General features: G+C 39.7%; 1 protein-coding gene across 1 annotated transcript; it reads left to right on the plus strand.

The window, feature by feature from the left end:
* Positions 1-561: 561 nt before the first annotated feature.
* On the plus strand, positions 562-19699 carry fggy (FGGY carbohydrate kinase domain containing). Its single transcript, XM_004567245.4, has 16 exons — positions 562-689; positions 984-1177; positions 2945-3056; positions 3425-3576; positions 3759-3847; positions 4178-4293; positions 4416-4544; positions 6415-6518; positions 6954-7061; positions 7330-7391; positions 7692-7854; positions 15044-15118; positions 15255-15375; positions 15818-15912; positions 19110-19171; positions 19332-19699. Exons 2-16 carry the CDS (start codon positions 995-997, stop codon positions 19411-19413), a joined length of 1653 nt encoding a protein of 550 aa, XP_004567302.1. The 5' UTR covers positions 562-689; positions 984-994; the 3' UTR covers positions 19414-19699.
* Positions 19700-22878: the final 3179 nt, after the last annotated feature.

Below are 22878 nucleotides of genomic sequence, written 5' to 3' on the forward strand. Positions count from 1 at the left end.
TCAGGGGTCTGCTGCCTGAGGCATCCACTAAGCACACAATCAGTTGTGGCCAGTTGTGGTTTATATATATCATAAAAGCAACTGAAATCACCAATGTCCTTTATTACAAATGTTGTGTAGGAATCAGTAGTTCTGATCTTTTGGTCCACCCCACCAGATTTATTATAATTTGTATTTCTAATTATTTTTTTTAATTTTTATTTCATTTTTAATTATAATCTTTTAATTCAGTTTACTTTCAGTCCCCCCCCCCCACCCCCCGCTCATTGTTTAGATTTTCTAGTTTTTATTTAAATAATTTCAGTTTTTAATTAGTTTTAGGTAATTCTGATAACAAGCACTCCACAACTGGCATTGCAGTTATTTTCTGCACACTTTGAAAAAGTCAAAATGTTTTCAATGGTAAACTTGGACTTTTCAGATAATAAAAGATATAAATGTAAAATATAAAAATATTTAAATGTATATATAAAAATATGGCATGATGAAAAAGTGAATAAGCTGATTTCTGAAGCTAAAATGCCTGAACAACTTGGCATACGATAAGCTTTTTGTCCGCTTTCGCATTCCGTCCGACTCTGAAGTCCAGCAGCGTTAAAGCAATGCTTTAACTCTGAAAGTACCCTGATCACAAACTTGAACGATCAACACAAATGCTCTGCGGACTAAAATAATTGTTTAATCGCTGGGTAAGTTCAGATTACGCACTCGCGTCCTATTTGTTTATTAATAAGTACTTTATAAGTACTAGTCTGTTATTATTGCTGAAAACTCTGTTTTACCAGCTGCTGCTGCACTTCACACATTCCTGCCCTCCAACCGTCTGCAGGAGTGTGTGAAGATGCTAAAAAGAAGAAATTTTTCAAAAGCAAAATACGCAAGTTGCCTTAATAATTGCGTTTTTCTTGAATTTGTATAACCTGCTCAAAGTCGACACTGGTAATGTAACCTGGTTAATAATAAACCTCCTCCCCCACTTTCAGGTCATCTCCTCATGGCAGAGGTTTTTTATGTTGGAGTGGACGTGGGCACAGCCAGTGTGAGGGCTGCACTAGTGACCAGGGAGGGCCTGCTGAAGAGCACTGCACAGGAGCCCATCGGCATTTGGGAGCCGGAGTCTGACCACTATGTCCAGTCCTCCACTGAGATCTGGGAGAAATGCTGCACAGTTGTCAAGGTGGGATGATTTATGGCCTCAGTGTGTGTTATAAAAATATACATCCATCCCTCTACAGCAGCAGTCTGAGCACAGATACACCAACACAGACTCATGTGTTCATTTTAGCTAATTTTTAGCATGGATGTTAATAGTATTTTAGCAGCTAAAGAAAAAAAAGCAGTTTCTTCATTATATATATGTTTTAATTATTTAAAAATTCCTTCTAAAACGTATTATTTAATATTTCTACCGCCCTTACATTGTTCTCTGCTAATTATTTCAGCATTTTCTTCACTACATCAGCCATCGTTTGTTATTTTTAGCTAACTCTCGGTAAGTCTTTCAGTCGTTGTGTATTGTCATATGCTAATGTTTCACTTACTTTCCTATAATTACTTTAAGCTAGTTATTTCGTCTTTTTATTCAGCACCTATTTTAGGTAAAATATAAAATATATTTACTATTTTGACCATTTTGGTTACCTTTAGCTAGCTACTGTACTCGTGCTTTTTCTGCTAACTTTCTGCATTTAATTCCCTCCTAGTTCAAACTCAGCTGTTGCAGTAGGCTTCTTACTACCAGTACATTTGCATAATTAATTAAACTAGCACCACTGAAGAACAATGGGCTGTGAGCTCAGTTTCTTGATCATTAATATGCCAAGTGTCATGACCATGAGGACCATTCACAAAGAACTGAGGAATGGCTTTCAGTCATTGTGCAAAGGCACTGTTTATAAGGTTGGGGAAACCTGCAGTCAGCTGAGACTGAAAAAGTCACTGGGATGAGTGACCAAGCGTTTCTCCCACTGAAAAGGCTACATCCAGATGATTTTTGGGATTTCCTTACCTAAATGATTGCGCATGCATCAAGACATTTTACTTCAAGATGTTGCACCTCCATTGTTTCCAATACACAAAACACTATAACCAGTGGTCTAGAATTAAGCTGTGTGTTGTTGTTACACTGTAAACTAGTTTGTTTGAAATACATTGCTGAAAAGTTGTTATGCAGGACCCAATCAATTTCCCTTTTATTTAGAACTCCCCTGTAAATACAGCATTACTGTATGTCTAAAGAATATAGGGCATATATTAGTATCAGATCATTTTTTTACACCCTAAGTTGGCCCCCAAAATCTAGTATTGGTCAGGCTCTACTCTTAATGGCAGCACACACACTTTGGCAACAGCTGCCTTAAGTTATGGGAGGTATATACTCGGCAGCTGGCATATGTGGTGGATGACTGGTCTCTGCGACAAAAAAATTAACATTACAGGGTTTTTCCTGGCTCCAAATGTGCCTGTGGGTGAAGCATGATTCATCCACATTAGGTTAAGGCAAAGAATATGTTTTACCTTAGTTAACAGAGGTTTATGTAATGAGAAAAATGTGAGTAAATTTAACTGTACTAAAAAAAATTATAAAAATACCTGTTAAAAATGCTGGTTGAAATCATCAGTAGTGGTAATTTCCCCTCAGTGGAAGGCAAAAACCTCATGGGCAAGGAATATTCAGGAATAAACTTGTATTAGACTCACTACATGTTGTAAACGTGTTGTGCTGAAAAATCTTTTCTATGTATTGCCAATGTACTCCCTAGGTTTCAATGTGCACTTGGTTGGGAATCTCAAGCACACATCCTGTGTGAACAGCTGTTTATTTATGAAAGGCAGAAATTGACATCATAAGTTGGTAAATGTATTCGTGCCCTCTTACGGTTGCAGGATGAGTAAATGCACGGAGGAAATGTAATTTAAAAACAACTGCATGTATTTGTTCCAGAAAGTTACTCACGGTGTGGAGAAGAGCCAGATTAGGGGGATTGGCTTTGATGCCACCTGCTCTCTAGTGGTTTTGGACCAAAGCTTCCAGCCTGTGCCCGTCAGTCAGGAAGGTAAGCGATTTATTTTATTGCAGTTGATCTGATCTGAATGCTTGGTAAGCATTGGTTATGTAAGCCCCATTTTTGCTGAGCATTGATCCTTCAGGGGGGAAAAAAATCACCCCTCCACAGTGAGGTCCAAGGTCATAGTCGGCTGCAGAGTAGAAGCCTAGAGCTGGATTTGAATCATGTTTTTGCTTATTAAGCAAGACACAAAAGCATGACCCAAATTCTTTGGCTAAATACTGAATTTGTACTCCAAGATGAAATCTATCCATGACAACAGTTTTATGTATCAGGTCTTAACAGATACAATATTATATCCAATATTAGCTCTCTGGTGTTTGTTGCCTTCTCCCTTACTGAACTGCTTTTCCCAGGTGACCCCCAAAGGAACGTAGTGATGTGGATGGACCATCGTGCTACAGAGCAGGCTGATCGTATAACAAAAAATGGCCACAGGGTCCTCAGCAGGGTAGGGGGAGTCATGTCACCAGAGATGCAACCCCCTAAGCTGCTCTGGCTTAAAGAGGTGAGAGGTGAACAAGGTCACCACTGATCTCTGCATGTTTTATTATTGCTCTTTGTACTGGCTGTTCAGCAGATACCTGGTGGGCTTTTTTTTGTTTGTTTTTTATTACTGTTTTAGCCTTAGCATATTTGTCATACAGTTGTTGCTTTTATTCTCACACACTCTGTCTTTCACTCATTCAGAATCTAAAGGAGAACTGCTGGAACAAAGCCAGTCACTTTTTTGATCTTCCAGACTTCTTGTCTTGGAAGGCATCCGGCTCTTTAACGAGGTGAGCTGTCGATGATGTTACGGAGACTTACACACTTATGTATGTCTAATAAAAAAAGGAGGTAGGTTTGAAAAGGATCACCACTAGCAGGCCTAAAACCCCTTGTATTAATTCAAACATATTTGCTGGTGGGCTGCCCCATTAAAAACAATAGTCTTCTTTCTGTTCTCAGTTAAAAAGAAAAGATGCAGTTGCCTAATCCGTTGTAAAATGTGTGGACAAAGTCATTGGTTTTCACAAAATACTTGTATCTAATGTGTGCTGTTAATAAAGCATGTTTATTATCCTACAGTATTTGCAAGTGGATGCATGTTGTCCAATGTTGCACAGGTCTTTATGTACTCTGGTGTGTAAGTGGACCTACTGCCCTCCAGAAGGATGGGAAGCCAGCTTCTGGACGAGCATTGGACTGGACGACCTGCTGGAAAATAACTTCTCCAAAATAGGCCAGAAAATGACATTTTATACATTCAGATAGTTTGACTGATTATTTCTTATATCTTTTACAGTTTTTGTGTCCTTTATTAAATTCTAAGAATTAAAAATTTTAAATAATTTTGTCATCCAGGCAGTGTGACGTGTCCTCCAGGAAGTCCACTGGGAGAGGGCCTTACACAGGAGGCAGCAGCAGATTTGGGTTTGGACCCAGGAACTGCAGTTGGGGCTTCTCTCATCGATGCCCATGCTGGAGGCTTAGGTATCAGATGACGAATCACACTTACTTGAAAACAAAAGTATTTTCTTGTCATGAATAAGCTGAGATTACTCAGTTTGCAGCCGCTTTCACACAGCCTGTGACTGAGGCTGTTCCATATGAAAGCTATAGTGAAAGCATGGAGGGTAATCACATAGCCAAGTCATCACACACCAGAGATGTGTAGCTGTTTTTTAATGGTGTGCTGGAGTGGTGCAGACATGCTGGAGGAGTAAAAATTGCTCTATGCTGTCGCGTTGTTATGCCTATTTAGAGGTACTGAAAGGAAAATGAAGGCATAAAATGTCAGTGATGCAAAGTTGATATTTTATTTGCAAAGTTGATATTTTGATATGCTACGTGTCAGGGTCACAATAAAAAAGAAGTTCATTCCTTAAGGAGCAAAGTTTAATATAAACATTTACTAAATAGACTTTAATATTTCATAATTTCCACTTGTGGCTGTGGCTTTTCAGTATCCTGTGTGCAAAGTTTAAACTTTAACTCCAAAACAAAGCATGTGCTAAGTTAAGTCATTATTTTTGTAGGTGCATGAATACACTAGGAAACCAACTTAAACATCATAGTAATATGTATATGGACAAATGTAAATTTGGGCTTGATGGTAGTTCTATATTAGATGCTAGTTTATCCATCCATTATATTTTGCTTATTTAAAGCCACGTCACAGTAGCAGCAGGCTAAACAGGGTGCTCCCGACGGCTTTTCCAGTCCTTTCTAGGAGATCCCGGGGCATTCCCATGACGCGTCAGATATATAATCTCTCCAGGAGCTTTTGGGTCTACGTTGGATTGTCCTCCAAATTGCATATGTCAGAAAAACCTCTTAAAGGAATCTCCAAGGAGGAGGCTTCCTAACCAGATGCTTAAACCATCTAAGCTGTTTATGTTTGGCGTGGAGGCGCATTGGCTCTATTTCAAGCTCTCTCCTGATGTCTGAGCTCCTCACCCTGTCTCTAGTGCTCGCAAATAAAAGAAATCAACACAAGTTGCCTTTGTGGTGTGGCTGGGCTCAGCCTTCGAGATAGGGGAAGCATTTTTGCACTTCTTTGTGAAATGTATGCCTATTGATCAGTGGATGACCTGCCACAAGTTAAAGCGCTAATTATCAGGATAGTGTGATCCTCACTGAAAAGTGAAAACAACCTGCTTGACCAGCCGACAACTTGTGACTGTACTTAGTTACCAAAAAATAAATAAATAAATAAAATACCTTTTTTGGTTTTATGAGTTTGCTGGAAGAAGGAAGTGAGAAGGGAGATAATAGATGGATGATGTGATAATATTTCAACAACTATAGTTTACCACATGAGGATTAGGTGCCTAGCGTGTGTTAGATGTTCCCATCTTTAATATTATGGGAAATAAACTGAATAACAAACCCGCCTGAGATGTTAGTGAATTTCTGACCAGTGTCAGGGCAGCAGCAGACCTTCCTCAGGATCAGAAATCCTCACCATCTGGATCTGTTCTGTGAGCTGAACTCGTCGTGAACTCTTGCCTTTGACCCTCAACCGTGACCTCTGCCAATCACACATTGCTGCGTCAGTGAGAGGTTACAGCACTCTGCACCATTAGTTTCTGTTCATGTCACAGTGATGGAGACTGGCCTCCCACCTTAAACTCAAACCAGCTTGATAAACATTATTCCAGCAGTTAGCGTCACTGCTGAATCCTACGAAGAGGTTGGAGCACAATTTCATTCATGTGGATTTAAAGCTCTAGCAGCATCTTTGACACTTTGTGTTAGATGACAGCAAAAAAACCCAACAACTTAATTATTACAATGTATCTTTTTCCCCTGCATAAAATAAAGAGTGTTAAATAAAGCAACATTAACCTCCTCCTTCCAGGTGTGATCGGTGCTGATGTGAAAGGTTTTCATTTGCCCTGTGAGGGTCTGCCGATCACTGCACGCATGGCGCTGATCTGTGGAACGTCAACTTGTCACATGGCGGTCAGTAGTTCACAGCTGCTGTTCACCTGATTGGTGTAAAATTACCGTGCTAGTCTACTACTGTACTGTTCCCCAGTGGCCTTTGTGATTGTGTATATGTTCCTGTGAAAATCTCCTGATGACTAATAAAAACGTCTTCTGATGATTAATCGTGTACTCACCACCTTCATTTCCTAGGTGCACAATCTGTCTTATCTAGTCTGATAAGATATCTTTCTAAAAGCCACTCTATCTGTATTACTTGTTTATACTTATGTGAGCATTGTTAAAAATTGTTTATAGACATAAATTATCCTGTCTGCACAGGCCAACTGCAGTAACTCTGAGATGAGAAGCAAATGGCACGCATATCCTGTTAGTCCGGCGGTTTCTCTTTTAATTTATAAAATATCTACCTCCAACTAAAACTAACTAAAAGATTTCCTGTGCCATCAGATCAGTGAGCAGCCTCGGTTTGTGCCAGGAGTGTGGGGGCCCTACCTATCTGCCATGGTGCCTGGACTGTGGCTCAACGAGGGAGGGCAGAGTGTGACAGGAAGGCTGGTCAGTCTACTCATATTTTCTTGATCTTTTTCATTCATATTTAAATTATTTTTCAGATCCTCTTCATGCTCAATACTAACAGAAAACATGGAGACAAAACCACTTATTTTTTCCTCACCTTTCACATTTGAACTACTGGTTTGACAAAAGGAGCTAATGCTTTGAGATGTATATAGATTCAGCTTTGACATTATTAGTTGAAGCCAGGTGGCCACCAGTCATTTGTGATCCTTTTCAGTTTAAATGTATTGCCTCTTTCCTCCCTCAGATTGACCACATGGTGAAAGGTCACACTGCATATACCCAGCTCCAGGAACAGGTTCAGCAGAGGTCAGCTGATGCTTTTAATACTGCAGTTCCCAACAATGCTTTTGCACATCTGTGATCCTCATCAGCTGGGCTAGAATAATGTCAAGTATGCTTTTGGGAGATTAGAAGCTCAGTAATGTGCTTTCAGTGCAACTCAACTGTTCTCTGGAGGAATAGGAAGTTAAATTTTTTGATATACGGTACTTCACGTTTGCTGAAGATTGAATATAGATTTCATGCTCGCCAACCACCATGGCATTAATATAGGTAATATCAGCTATCATTTTAGGTGTCCTGGCAACAGTGTTTTTAATTTTATAGGCTTCCTTTTGCTGGCGAGAATATCTACAGCTACTTGAACAACCATTTGAGTTCGATGGCCAACTCCTGCTCTGCTGTCGATCTGCTAGGGTCCAGTCTTCACGTGTGGCCGGACTTTCATGGAAACAGGTCGCCCCTGGCTGACCCAACTTTGAAGGGCATGGTAAAGGCTATGACTTAAAAAGAAGGATATGTGTAGACTGACGTTGTGTTGGATGTGTGAGTATCAGATTTTAAGTTAGGGTATGCCTGCTTTGAATGTTTCTTCCTTTTTGTGCACTTGGGGTTTTCTTAATCTTTTCTTAATGTTCTCTTATGCCCGTGGAAGTCTGTTTCAAAGATCCATGCTCTACAGAATGATTATGAATGAATTCCACAATGATTCCACATATATGTGTGAGGCTTTTAGAAGCAGCAACATATACGCAGCTCTGACTGGCTGCTTTCCTGTTTTTGCACTTTTTTCATTTGTCACACATTTAAAAGGTTTAATCAAAACAAATACATAAATTCCATTGTAAAATGAGGGCAAATGATTAAAGTCAGACGTAGGGCTGTTCAATATAACGATATATATCGGATGACGATATAAAAAGGTCTATCGTTTCATTTTACACTATCGTTTGTTTCGTGGTGTCGCAAAATAAACTGTTTACGGCAATATTTTTTCATCGTTTTGATGGTCACTGTAGTGGCTATATTAATTTATTAAAGTTCTTTCTTTCTCTTATATTTAATATAATCACACTACGGATGGACAAGCGCCTGTTTTTATGCGTTGTGGTTAGCAACAACGACGGTAACAGCATCGCGTGTCCGCTTGTTTATGTTCCACATAAACCTTTCACAATAAAGCTCAAGATCCTGTTGAGACTTTTCAAAATAAACTGAATCACGTGAAAGATGCAGAGTATTTACGGATGAGAAGTAAAAAAGAGCCGCCAGGTGCTAAAAAGTCAACCTTAGACTCAAACGTCAGAACAGGCTTTTCCCTGCAGCACGCTGTGTAATAAATACTCACAAAGAAAACGGCGGCCGTTACAACTTATGTCTAAAAATGTATAGTTTCATGCATCTGTTAAAACACTCGACTCCAGCTACATGACGCGCAGCTGGAAACACTTCCTGCAAGTCGAGCTGCCCGAGATTCACAGAATTTACAGAAAATGTTACATTTTTTGGATTTATATTGTTATCGGACGATAGAATTCTTATATCGGGATATGAGATTTTGGTCATATCGCACAGCCCTAGTCAGACGTTACTTTTGTTACATTTTCCAATTAAGGTGAGTTATTTTTGAACTGGTCCCTGTTATCCAACTCAAAGCTGTTGACTTATCTTTTTTTTTTTTTTTTTTTTTTTTAATCTCTTTATTTTGATTTTTTGATACAAAAAAACAACAACCACAACAACAACAAAAAAAATAAATCCCAAAACAAAAAACAAGAAGCAACACAATAAGCAGTCTGAGACATGTAAAAGGAAAACTAATACATTATGGTAAATAATTGGGTATACCACCCATTTACACATTTGTCCTGACAAACCCATCCTGCCATTGGAGTGGGGCTGCCCCTCCAAAAAGATATCGTCATTACCGCTTAGTTTTGCACTCAGTCTTTCCATCGGTAAGATTCTAAAGATTTCTTTATACCACTGAGTTATTGTTGGTGGTTTTCATTGATCCAATTGAAAAGAATACATTTTCTTGCCAAAAACAATAATTTACATAGCAGTTTATATTTGTTAGCTGTTGACTCATCTTAATACAGGAAGTATTGTTAAAGAAAGCTCAGATTAAGTTATTTAGCTTTTCCTAAGAACCATCAGTAATGTTTCTAAAGAGCTTTACCATTGAATAAGACCATAAAGAACAGTGAATTTACAGGGAGTGCAGAATTATTAGGCAAGTTGTATTTTTGAGGAATAATTTTATTATTGAACAACAACCATGTTCTCAATGAACCCAAAAAACTCATTAATATCAAAGCTGAATGTTTTTGGAAGTAGTTTTTAGTTTGTTTTTAGTTTTAGCTATTTTAGGGGGATATCTGTGTGTGCAGGTGACTATTACTGTGCATAATTATTAGGCAACTTAACAAAAAACAAATATATACCCATTTCAATTATTTATTTTTACCAGTGAAACCAATATAACATCTCCACATTCACAAATATACATTTCTGACATTCAAAAACAAAACAAAAACAAATCAGCGACCAATATAGCCACCTTTCTTTGCAAGGACACTCAAAAGCCTGCCATCCATGGATTCTGTCAGTGTTTTGATCTGTTCACCATCAACATTGCGTGCAGCAGCAACCACAGCCTCCCAGACACTGTTCAGAGAGGTGTACTGTTTTCCCTCCTTGTAAATCTCACATTTGATGATGGACCACAGGTTCTCAATGGGGTTCAGATCAGGTGAACAAGGAGGCCATGTCATTAGTTTTTCTTCTTTTATACCCTTTCTTGCCAGCCACGCTGTGGAGTACTTGGACGCGTGTGATGGAGCATTGTCCTGCATGAAAATCATGTTTTTCTTGAAGGATGCAGACTTCTTCCTGTACCACTGCTTGAAGAAGGTGTCTTCCAGAAACTGGCAGTAGGACTGGGAGTTGAGCTTGACTCCATCCTCAACCCGAAAAGGCCCCACAAGCTCATCTTTGATGATACCAGCCCAAACCAGTACTCCACCTCCACCTTGCTGGCGTCTGAGTCGGACTGGAGCTCTCTGCCCTTTACCAATCCAGCCACGGGCCCATCCATCTGGCCCATCAAGACTCACTCTCATTTCATCAGTCCATAAAACCTTAGAAAAACCAGTCTTGAGATATTTCTTGGCCCAGTCTTGACGTTTCAGCTTGTGTGTCTTGTTCAGTGGTGGTCGTCTTTCAGCCTTTCTTACCTTGGCCATGTCTCTGAGTATTGCACACCTTGTGCTTTTGGGCACTCCAGTGATGTTGCAGCTCTGAAATATGGCCAAACTGGTGGCAAGTGGCATCTTGGCAGCTGCACGCTTGACTTTTCTCAGTTCATGGGCAGTTATTTTGCGCCTTGGTTTTTCCACACGCTTCTTGCAACCCTGTTGACTATTTTGAATGAAACGCTTGATTGTTCGATGATCACGCTTCAGAAGCTTTGCAATTTTGAGACTGCTGCATCCCTCTGCAAGATATCTCACTATTTTTGACTTTTCTGAGCCTGTCAAGTCCTTCTTTTGACCCATTTTGCCAAAGGAAAGGACGTTGCCTAATAATTATGCACACCTGATATAGGGTGTTGATGTCATTAGACCACACCCCTTCTCATTACAGAGATGCACATCACCTAATATGCTTAATTGGTAGTAGGCTTTCGAGCCTATACAGCTTGGAGTAAGACAACATGCATGAAGTGGATGATGTGGACAAAATACTCATTTGCCTAATAATTCTGCACTCCCTGTATATCACAGAATTTAAGGCCTTTATAAGCACAGAGCATACAGAGAAAAGTACTAAACTGAATCAATTTCAGCTTTTGTTTTTCATCATGTATATTTTATTAATAATTACATTTCATTATCTGTATCTTTGCCACACAGGTGTAGATACTGTAGGTAGGTGCAGTGAATGCTTAAATTGTATGGATTAGAATATACTGGACATTCAAAGCTAAGATTCAGCGCACTGTGTTAGAGGCCGGGATTTGATGAATTCATCATATATACAACCTTTGATCATCATTTATGTCCAGTTGAGAATTAATCTGTGCACTCACATATTAAATGAACTGAAATCAGTAATGTGATCTCCAGTCTTGATATAAGGAATGAGAGAACTGACAGCTGTTATTTTAATCAGCCTGTTTCAGTTTCTTTAACTAAGTATCATAAAGTAATGTGGTAACATCTGGACTGACGAGTTTACTGTCAGCATTTTAATCGCTAGTTTAAAGGCTGTAGGTTGCAGCCATTGCTCTAACACTGTATAAATGTAACAGGCCTCAGTGTTGGTTCTAACAGTCTGAGCTGCTTCAAGCTTTATTTGTGAAGAGCACCGCAGCTTACAAAACACGTAGCTAGCTAGTACAGCTGCAATGTAAAATTTGCGATGTGTCCGTCCAACCAATCAGAGAGCTCTTTGCATCCCACGGTTTGGCTAATTTGCATTGCAGCAGGATTTTTAAAATGAAGTTGCTAATCTAAATGTTCATCCCTGAGCGAACAGGAAAGGGAAATGGATTTTGAAATGAGGAGTGGAATCGCCATTTTACAAAGCATTTTGAAAATCAGTTTATTAAATTGGAATATCTATATGAGTTGTTACATGAAAACTGTCAGACATTTGAGTTGGTTGTACAACTTGGACAAATACCATCATATTTAGCACTGCTTTGCGTTCTGATTTATCAGTTATATTTATCTCTTTGAGGACTAGAACTTTTGCCTGCTCTGGTGTTCCATTTAATTTAATGAATACCTTACAATCTGATGACCAAGTTGACTGTATTTTCTTCTGTTTTCTTAATATTCTTGGTGGTGCCCGGCGTGGCCTGGCAGCTAGCCTCGCTGGCTGGTGGTCTGGTGAATGTCCAACTCTAAAGTTTCTCTCCTCTTTGAAAGTTCTTCAAATTCAATACACTGAGGAGTGTTGGGGTCATCGCTCTCTGTTGACTGGTGTTTTTTTTCCTCTCTCAGGCATTTTGGTACCTTGCTGACTAACATGACTCTGTGAAGGATCCAAATGTGTTTAAATTCGTCGTAGTCGATGCCGAATGTTTGATAGCTGCGAACAAACCGGTGTGTTGACTGAAAATGGTTGACTTGAAGTGTCTCTTGTTTACTTATGAATTATAAAACAGCATAATGTTTGATATAAGATTCTAGTGATGCAGCCAAGTTCCCGACAAGGTCAACATTCCATGTGCAAATTAGGTTGTCACATGACATTTTTGAGGAAGGGATTATTTTTCTATTTTGTTTGTTTCAATCTCTGATATCTTTGTTAAAGATTTATTATCATTGCAATCCCATAAATATAACTGAAACAATTTAAAAAGCGATATATATATATATATATATCGATATATTTTACAAATTATTAAATACACCTGGCCAAAGAAGTCACTGATTTTGAATATACATATTCCACTTACGTTATTTCTTATCACCTTGATTAGTAAAGAATAAGAACCAGAACTTACCTGTTGATTGTATTATGAAACAATTTTTTTTAATTTATTCTTTTAAAAACTTCACATCCACAGATTTGACTTATTTTAGTTGTGGTGTGGAAGAGAATTATTTTCACTAGCTACAACCAGAAAACCCCTTTTTCTCCTAATAAGGTTAACAGTGGCTGTATTCTGTTCAATTAAACTGTGTTTATCCTATTTTGACATATCAAAGTGTCTCCTGAAATATGGTCCATCAGCATTAAAACTCAGCACATGGGGAAATAGTTAATTTAACTTGAACTTATTTAACTTTGCAGAACCACAGATTGTGTTTTCTAGAGTGCTGGTTTGGTACAGGGAAAGCAAATGAGATAAGATCCTAATGACTGATTTGATTTTGTAAGTCACAGCAAGACAGTTCAAACCTGTGCCTTAACCTTATTTGTGGAACTCCCCACAGGACTGAATAGGTTCAAGTTGGCAGTTTTATACGATCTGTTTCAGATAATATAACAATGACCAATGAACATATATTTTGCTCTCTACATAGACAGAAATTCACATTTAACTCATGCATTTGTGCTCAGCAGCCTTTCTATTCTCTTCCTGTTCCCTCGACTTCAAATCAAATTAATTTCCCATTACACAATAAAATGCCATTAATTGAGTTTGCTACTCTTATTCGCTTACTTAGCTTATGGTCCCTCACTAATCATATCAAAAAGAAACTATTTTTATTTGTGAGTTTAACTTGTTATTATAGAATAGAATAGAATTAGAATAGAATTCAACTTTATTGTCATTGCACATGCACAGGTACAGGGCAACGAAATGCAGTTTGCATCCATCCAGAAGTGCTTAGTGATATAGATATATTACAATATATATTAGCAATAATATAGATATGTAAGTATATTACAGAAATGGGTCTATTATGTTATAATGTACACGGTATGAAGTATGTTGTGAATATTCTATAACTATAAGTATGTACAGGCTGTAGTGAGTACAAGCTATGTACAGGATATGGACAGGATATAAATATGAAAAACTATACAGAATATGAAATAAATAACTTTACAGGAATCTGAGATATATAGCTATACAGAAATGGGAACTATGCAAGTTGTAAACAGTTGTAGGGTTAAAAATGATCGTATGTACAGAATGATTGTTTACACAGGGCTATACAGTAGTGCAGTTAAGGTAAGTGAGGGTGTGGATAATTTCTACAGAGGCTATATAAAGTGCTAGTGGTTGTGAGTGGTGGTTCACTCCATGTTATTATTGTGTGTTTGAGGGTACAGTTGTCCATTGTGTGTGTGTGTGTGTGTATGTTCAGTCCATGAGTTAACGTGGGTCAGATGTCAGGAGGCAGAGTTCAGGAGTCTGACAGCTGTGGGGAAGAAGCTGTTCCGGTACCTGGTGGTCTTAGTCCGGAGGCTCCTGTAGCGCCTCCCAGAGGGCAGGAGGGTGAAGAGTCCATGTGATGGGTGACTGGGGTCTCTGATGATTTTCCCAGCCCTTTTCAGACACCGCTTCCTGTAGATGTCTTTTATGGCAGGAAGTGGTGCTCCGGCGATGCGCTGGGCAGTTTTCACGACCCTCTGCAACGCCTTCCGGTCCGAGGCAGAGCAGTTCCCGTACCAGACTGTTATACAGTTGGTCAGGATGCTCTCGATGGTGCAACGATAGAAGTTCACCAGGATGTCTGAGGACAGGTGGTTCTTCCTCAGAGTCCTCAAGAAGAAGAGGCGCTGGTGAGCCTTCTTGACCAGCTTGGAGCAGTTGGTCGTCCAGGTGAGATCCTCGGAGATGTGGACTCCCAGGAACTTGAAGCTGCTCACACGCTCCACAGCCGTCCCCTTAATGTGGATGGGTGGATGTGGGTCAGCATTCCTCCTGTAGTCCACGATGAGCTCCTTGGTCTTCTCGGTGTTAAGCAGCAGGTTGTTTGTGTCGCACCACTCAGCCATTATATTTGGTTATCCATGTTTTGTTTTGGTTTTTTTGGTAATTACTGGCGCCAAACCACATCTAAAATTCCAGGAAACAGAAAGCCAAGGAATGGAATATGAAAACCTGTTTTTAATAAATCACCAAACACTGGATGACAGCCTTGCTTTCACAAAATCTTAGACGGTGATCACACCCTTGCTGGTATTTTTGTGTCATTACTGTTTTGCAGGTAGTTGGACTCTCTTTGTCCCAGACCTTGGATGACTTGGCCCTTCTCTACCTGGCCACCATGCAAGCCCTCGCTGTGAGTCTGATGGCGTTTTGTGTTTCAAATGACTTCCTCTCTCTCAGACTGATACCCTAGCACCTTTAAGTACAAAGGAGGTTGTATTTGCTTTCTTGTAACTTTATTCCTGTTGTGTGTCCTCCTCTGGTTTCAGCTCGGTACACTTCATATTCTGGAGGCCATGAAAGAAGCAGGACATGAAATCAGAACCCTCTTCCTGTGTGGTGGATTGAGCAAAAACAACCTGTTTGTACAGATTCATGCTAATACTACAGGTAGTAAATACCAATAACATGGTTATATGTATATTTTGAAACACAGTTGCACAGTATGTACATTTATAATTTATTGAGAGTAAGAAAGAATGTTTGTATTAGTATTTCAATAACTTAACCACGAAATAAAGATTAAGAAGAAAATTTTAATTATGTGCAGCTTCCAGTGGCCAACTTTGAAGTTTAAAGAGTCCCCCAAAGTCTTTTTTTAACAACACAGCACAACAAGACAGAAGAAGTTACTCCTAGGATGGACTTACATGTAACTGAAGTAAATTTAGAATACAGACAATCAACAACAAAAAATAATTAATATATAGTAGGAATATGATACATGAAGACATTGAAGAACATTCAGGCAGAGAAGATCTGGAGAGAGGAAAAGGTAAAATAAGTTCTGTGATAGCTTTAGCCCATTCCATGTCTTCAATCTCATTCTCAGGATTGCCTGTAGTGTTGCCAGACCAAACTGAAGCTGTGCTAGTGGGAGCAGCAGTGCTGGGAGCATGTGCATCAAGACACTACAGCTCTATACAGGTAGAGTGAAGTTACAATACACATGAGTCAAACAACATCTGAGGGATTTGGCAGGAAATGCTTTTGAAACGTAATTAAGCACTCGTTAGATATAAGGTCTGAAGAAGAGCATCTCTGAATGGGCAACATGTTAAACATTGAAGCAGATGAGCTACAGCAGCAGAAGACCACACCGGGTGCCACTCTGTCAGATAAGAGCAGGAAACTGTTCTGATGTAACATTAAAGTTCATAAAGAACATGAAAGTATAAATCCAACTGCCTTGTATCAACAGGTCGGTCTAGTGTTGATGGTGTAAAGGTATGGGGGATATTTTTTGGCACACTTTGGGTTGCTAGTACCAAATGACCGTTCGTCAAATAAACACCTGACGAATGGTACGTAACTGGAAGTTTTTTCTGATATGTCACAATACCAACACAATAACACAACAAAAGTATCCCGGTGGAAATCCACTGAAACACTGTCGGCTGTCACAGTGGAAATTTGGATTTGCTCTTTTGCACAAGTAGAGATGGAGGTGCATAGTGTTTTACTCCAGTCTGCAATTTGACTTTAAGAGCTGGCTTCCCAAAATACATTCAGCGATTGTAGGGTAAGTTGTTCATTTTAACAGTTTTTCTGTTTAACAGAGTTAGAAAAGGATTAGAATCTGTGACTGGCTTTTTAAAATAATTTAATAACATTAAATTTTCACGGCACTGTTTGTGTTTTTGGTTTAAGCTGTACTCTTTGAATTATGGATTTCCGTTTGTATTATATTTATAGTTCCTGGTTATTCGGTTTCTGTTCTGTTTCTGTGCCTCCTCTGTGTTCTTGGTCTAATTCTGTTCTCCGTGTGTTGTATATTTAGTCTTAGTTTTCTGTCTTTATGTCTTCCCTATGTCCCACGTCTTGTTACTTTTGTCTCTGTGTTTCATGTTCCTCTGTCTCAGTATCAAGTCCACGTTTCTGTGTTATGCTTCCTGTTTACTTTTGCTTTGACAGTCTGTCCTTGGTTAATGTATTCTGCTTTTCTTCCTTTGTCTCACTATGGGGGTGTCTAAATTCATGGGCTGCATCCTCCTGAGGACACATTTGTAGGCCGATTATGTCACAGCGACGCGACGAAGGCTGTCCAAATTCGTAGACTCCTCCGAATGCAGCCGACAAATGTGTCTTCCTTTTCTCCGAATTTGAAGGATGGGTCGGGTGTGTCCTTCGTGGCCCACCATATCCCAGAATTCATAGTGTGGCTTAGCCAATTCCAGTTTTCAACAATGGCGGCCGCTACTAAGTTTTAAATTACTCATACTAATCTTTCTGGGTCACAAAATAAACTTTTAACATATTTTCAGACCAGAATGTAGCTGTGTAAACTTCAAATATCTGCTCAGTTTATCAAGATATCACGTATTTGCAAAAATGCTCCGACGTTTTCGGAGACGTCTGCTACCCACCAGCTCGATAGCTAGCCGGGAGCTCGAGGGTCACTGAAGCCGCAGAGAACGGCACAACTCCCGGCACATCATTTTCAGATCACCGCGGACTTTTGCTACTCAGGTTAAACGTAATATATAAGTCACTTAGACAACCTAAAATTGTTATTGTTTGGCTTTTTTCAGTGTTGTATTTGTTTGTGAGTAAATCGGTTTGGCTGAGATTCAAGTTATTAGATTAGATTAGATTAGATTAAAAAAAAAAACTTTTTTAATCCCCCGGGTGGTTTTCACACAGCTGAATAAACGTCAAACAGAAAACAGATTAAACAGAAGTGTGAGATGGTCGAGAATTTACGCCAGTGTCCTGTTATATTTCAGATAGCAAGGAGCAGACAGCAAATCTGAAGGCTAGACCGTCCAATTTCACAGCCGTTTACTTCCGGCCTACCCGACCTTCTGAGGACCCGGCCCACATAGACCGCGAAGGCCGAGTCCTCAGGAGGATGCAGCCCATGAATTTGGACATGACTTATATCTGATTTGTACCACCTGTGTTCCCACCTGTTCCCCATCATTGTCTTGCCCTCTCATTTAAGCCCTGTGTTTCCCTTTGCCCTTTGTTGCATCGTAACCTCACTGTGCTGTGTTTCTCCCTTCGTGTTCCTGATGAAATTCTAGTTCTCAGTCCCTGTGTTTCTTTTCCTAGTTTGTGTTTTTTATTTACTAGTTTCCAGTTTAGTTTCTATTTTATATGTTCAAAGTTTTGGTTTGTTTTTTGGGAAGTTTCTTTCTATGGAAAAGTATTCCCAGCAATAAAAGCTGCTGCTTTAAGTTTGTCCTCCGTTTGGCTCCTACATCCTGCCTGCCACAGCACACACCTTGACATAAATACATTTCAGTCAAAGAGGATACGTTTGATGAAGTGGTTGCATTTGAAGAACATATAAGTAATCCCATGTTTCTGAAACTTGGCTTTAAAGGGATGTTAATGATAACCACTTCATTATAAATACAATATGGATAGCATTTTTTAAAGAGACTGCCCCTGCTACTTAAATGTAAACTGCATATATCCCAGTTTATTTTGTAAAAGCCAACATCTTTTTTTTGTCAGCATCATAGAAGACTGTGTTGTGCAGCTGTTTTGAGCAGTTGAGCAGTACTTAAAAACGAAATACGTGTCTCTTTAATCTAGGTCAACTTGGTATTTTAATGTTTAGTTTACAGTTTACAGTCTGCAGCAGTTTGCAGTGTAATCATTAAATGCTGTAGTGTCATGGAAACACAGCAGAGGTCAAACATGACATAGGTTTTGTCATACATAATCACTGACTCACTGCCTGCATCTGCTAGGTGGAACCAAACTACATAGTAAGCAATGCACTGTGCTGGCTTTTGTTACAGACAGGTATGGATTCATCTTGTGTCAGGTCAACTCATCATCTCTTTGTGTCTCAGCTCCACAACTCTGAGCAGCCTCAAAGCCAGACAGACTAAAAATACGATGCTGTTATTTGGACGAGGATGCACCTGTCAACCCATTACGAACATAGACACAGCAGGCAGTTGTGTTGTCTGAGCCTCCGAGCTGCAAACAGTCAGCTGCATGGATTTTGTAGGTTTAGACAGCAGAGGGGCCCTGCACTGCATTAATTATAAACTCCGCCACAGCAGCAGGCTGCTGCTTTTACTATAACTGGGTCATGGCTGACATGAAGCTGAATCAGTGTGCTATCATTTATTGAATGAAATTCATGTGTGTGTCTTGTGTTTCAGGAGGCCATGGAAAAAATGGCTAAAGTGGGGAAAGTCGTCCAGCCTGACAGTGAAGTCCAGAGGTGAGGAATTCTGCAACAGGAAAGGAAACGCTTGACTCTGATGCCTTCTTTGTGTTTAATAATTGATATAGTTATGGGATATTTTAGGAATGAAATCCGAAATATACAGCAGGCATCAAATTTATCTCATGATTTTCTTTATTCCTTCCTTTTTTTTCAGCTTCTATGAGAGGAAGTACAAGGTGTTCCTGCGACTGCTCGCCCACCAGAGGGAGTGCCAGGCCCTCATGAGCCAGAGATGAAGCTCGCTCTCTGTGACACAACAGTGATGACAAATCAAGAACGAGACGTCTTAACCTTGCTGCTTTTTTCAGTATAAATAATGTTTTTTTAATTCCATTATGGGGGTTTAACATTCTCATATGATACTATGTCATATATGCAGGACTTATCAGATGACATATGGCATCAGATCTCTGTGTAAAACTATGTGTTTCAAATTCAGGCTGAATGGGACAAGTGGCAGTTAAAGTCAAACATCATGGAGTGTTATCTTCTAATGCATTCCTAATAAATATTTCAAATGAACACTCCTGTCTCTGTCACTCCAGCCTAATGTGTCTGGATAAACAAGCTTATGTCCTTCCAGTCAGCGTTCAGTGACATTCATTTTTAAACTGCTTGTCCTTTGTTCTCTCCTCACTCGACTTCATCCCTCCATTTCCTGTTTTTAACACCTCCCTTGTCCTTAAATTCTCCTGTCTGCTGCTCACAGAGGGGAAGCCTGTTGCCATCGTTCCCCTAGATAAAAGTTGATAAGCTCTTAGCTGATGCTGTCAACCCGGTGAGGAGGGAACACCAAATCCCACACAGCTGAGTTAACACTTCAAACACAACTAACTTAGGATACAGAGGAGATCCTGGACATATCTATATCTATGATATATGTATATATATATATATGTATGTATGTATATATCCATCCCATCCATCCATTCGCTACCGCTTATCCTTTTCAGGGTCGCGGGGGGTGCTGGAGCCAATCCCAACTGTCATAGGGCGAGAGGCGGGGTACACCCTGGACAGGTCGCCAGTCTGTCGCAGGGCTAACACACAAGGACAGACAACCATTCACACTCACATTCACACCTAGTGGCAATTTGGATTATCCAATTAACCTATCCCCACAAACTGCATGTCTTTGGACGGTGGGAGGAAGCCGGAGTACCTGGAGAGAACCCACGCAAACACGGGGAGAACATGCAAACTCCACACAGAAAGACCCCGGCCTGATGGTGGAATTGAACTCAGGACCTTCTTGCTGTGCAGCAACAGTGCTAACCACCGTGCCACCGTGCTGCCATATATATATATATATATATATATTAGTGTCCAAAGTGCCTCTTGGATAAAAAGATATTCCATATATATATATATATGTGTGTGTGTGTGTATTTGGGGGCTCGTCCTTGCCATTTGCGTTTCCTTTTGTAGCGCCCAGGTGGGTGGCTGTTTGGTTTGTGTTGTTAGCCACAATGGAGTTTGATTTGGATAAGTTTGCTGGGAATCCTATATTGCAGCAGTTGAATAAGTGTAATATGATAGATTTGATGCTTATTGCCAACCTTTTTAATGTGCAAACACCACTGGTTGTGAGGAAGGAAGAACTGTGGCGGCTTATAGCCAAGGCACTGGGTGAGAGGGGACTGTTGGCGGATGGGGCAGGCATAGCTGATGTGGAGCCACTAGCTCCTGTACCTACTCCTTCCACTAGTCTTCCTGTAACCACTTCTATAGCTCCTCCCAGTCCTGCGGTGGGGGACGTCAGCTGAGGAAGTCCAGCTGATGCTCTGCATTAAGGAAGTGGAGTTGAGAAATTGGGAGCTGGGAGGGGAAGCGATGCATCTTAGGGTGAAGGCGTTAGAGCTGGAATGCCAGCCTAGTAGCTCCGTCCACCCACCGCTCACACTGTGATGTCATTACAGATCCAACAAGAAGCCAACCTCAGCCAAGGCAGCTCACTCTTTGGGCAGTAAGCAGTAGCATATACATACATTTGGTATATACATACATTCCCTATATTCTTTTATGTTGTCAATACAAACGATGGCAAAGAAACAATGTTTTCAAAAGCTTTATTATCACGGTGACCTTGAGATGAATCTATTGAAGGAGGTTAGAGGTCAAATGTAACATGATATTTTAAATCTTTATATAAGGTACTTTCTATATGTTAACAATACACACCATACTTGTAAGAATTATAGTTTCTAACTTATGAGGCTTTTTGTCATTTTTTGGCAAATAAATCATCATTACTTAAAGACCTTGGTGGATATAAGATTGTTAACATTACCGGACTCTACACCACTACAAAGTTTGCATTCATTCAAATTCATTAAAAACTTTATGAGCTATGTGTTTACACACAGAATGACACGCACGCACAGAAATGCTACCAAAAACATGTTGCATGACCAAAAAAACTTGGTCGAGGTAAAAAATCCAGTGAAATCGGTTAATTTGTTCTTGCAAAAGTTTTGCATCATCACTGTCAGCAGTTTAATATTAGACCAGTATTACACACTGTAAACATTATTGCCAAATTTAATCATGTTTACTGATTTAAGCTTGTCATGCTCAACTTGACAGCTGTAAAGAGAAGAGTGGGGAATTATATTAAATTTTGTTACAAGTTGCACCTCTTCTCAATGTATCACCACATCCAGCTTCAAAAACCTAAAACGTCCACAAATGTATACAGTAGATTTAAACCTGCAGGTCCTGGATTGGCCACTTGAGTCTGGTTTGGAATTGTTGTTGTTGAAATGCCACATTTCACAGCATTAAAAGGGATGTTTACTGCCTGATATCAGTTTTAGTCTCTATGAAGAGACCTCAGATACCGGTAATATGAATCACTGAACCAGCCCTTTCGGTATTTTAATTGAACTATTTGACAAATATTGTGGCCCGTTGTGTGGTACAGACCACCCAAGAAATTTGTTTTCAGTCTCCCCTCAACTCTAGATTGCATGGATGGATGAGCTCGGTGAACTGATTAAGGCTCTGAGGGAACACATGAGTGTTGACTGATGTGCTTCATGGAGCGTTGCAGTGAGACGTCGCCACACTCACATTTTCCAGACCACAGAGTGAATGTACCTGGCTTCAGAACTATTCAGCAGGCGTGGATGTTAATCTGAGCAATAATGAGAAATCTTCTTGTATTTGTGGTGGTGTAATCCCAGACTGCAAGGAAATGTTTCTGCAGCCTGAATATTGAACTGCCAGCTGCTGGAATGCATCCATATTACTGGCCAAGGGAATTCGTCATTGCTGTTGCTATTTTGAGTGTAGTTTGAATCAGCACACTGTTTGGATTCCTCCATCATCTGAGAAAGAGGTCACACAGATAACAGTGGATGATGAATGGATCCTGACCACCCCAGCAACCCTTACTAGACATGCAGATGAATGCTTTCTCTAACATCTGCTTCAGCTTCTAATTGAACTCCCCTTTGAAACATTTTTCAAATCTTTCTATTTTTTGTGATATTGTATTCATTTATTTCATCATTTTTCATGTCTGTAATGGTCATTTGTTACAGCAGTAACAGTTACTTAACACTAAGTAGAGATATTAATGTTTGTATGTTGCACACCTAAAGTTTATATATGCAACTTTCTAACCAAGCTAAATGCTAATGCTAAACTAACGCCAAGCTGAAAAATGAGGACAACAGATGCCAGTGGTGTCATATTTG

This window comes from Maylandia zebra, linkage group LG18 (genome assembly GCF_041146795.1).
Source record: "Maylandia zebra isolate NMK-2024a linkage group LG18, Mzebra_GT3a, whole genome shotgun sequence".
Classification (NCBI taxonomy): domain Eukaryota; kingdom Metazoa; phylum Chordata; class Actinopteri; order Cichliformes; family Cichlidae; genus Maylandia; species Maylandia zebra.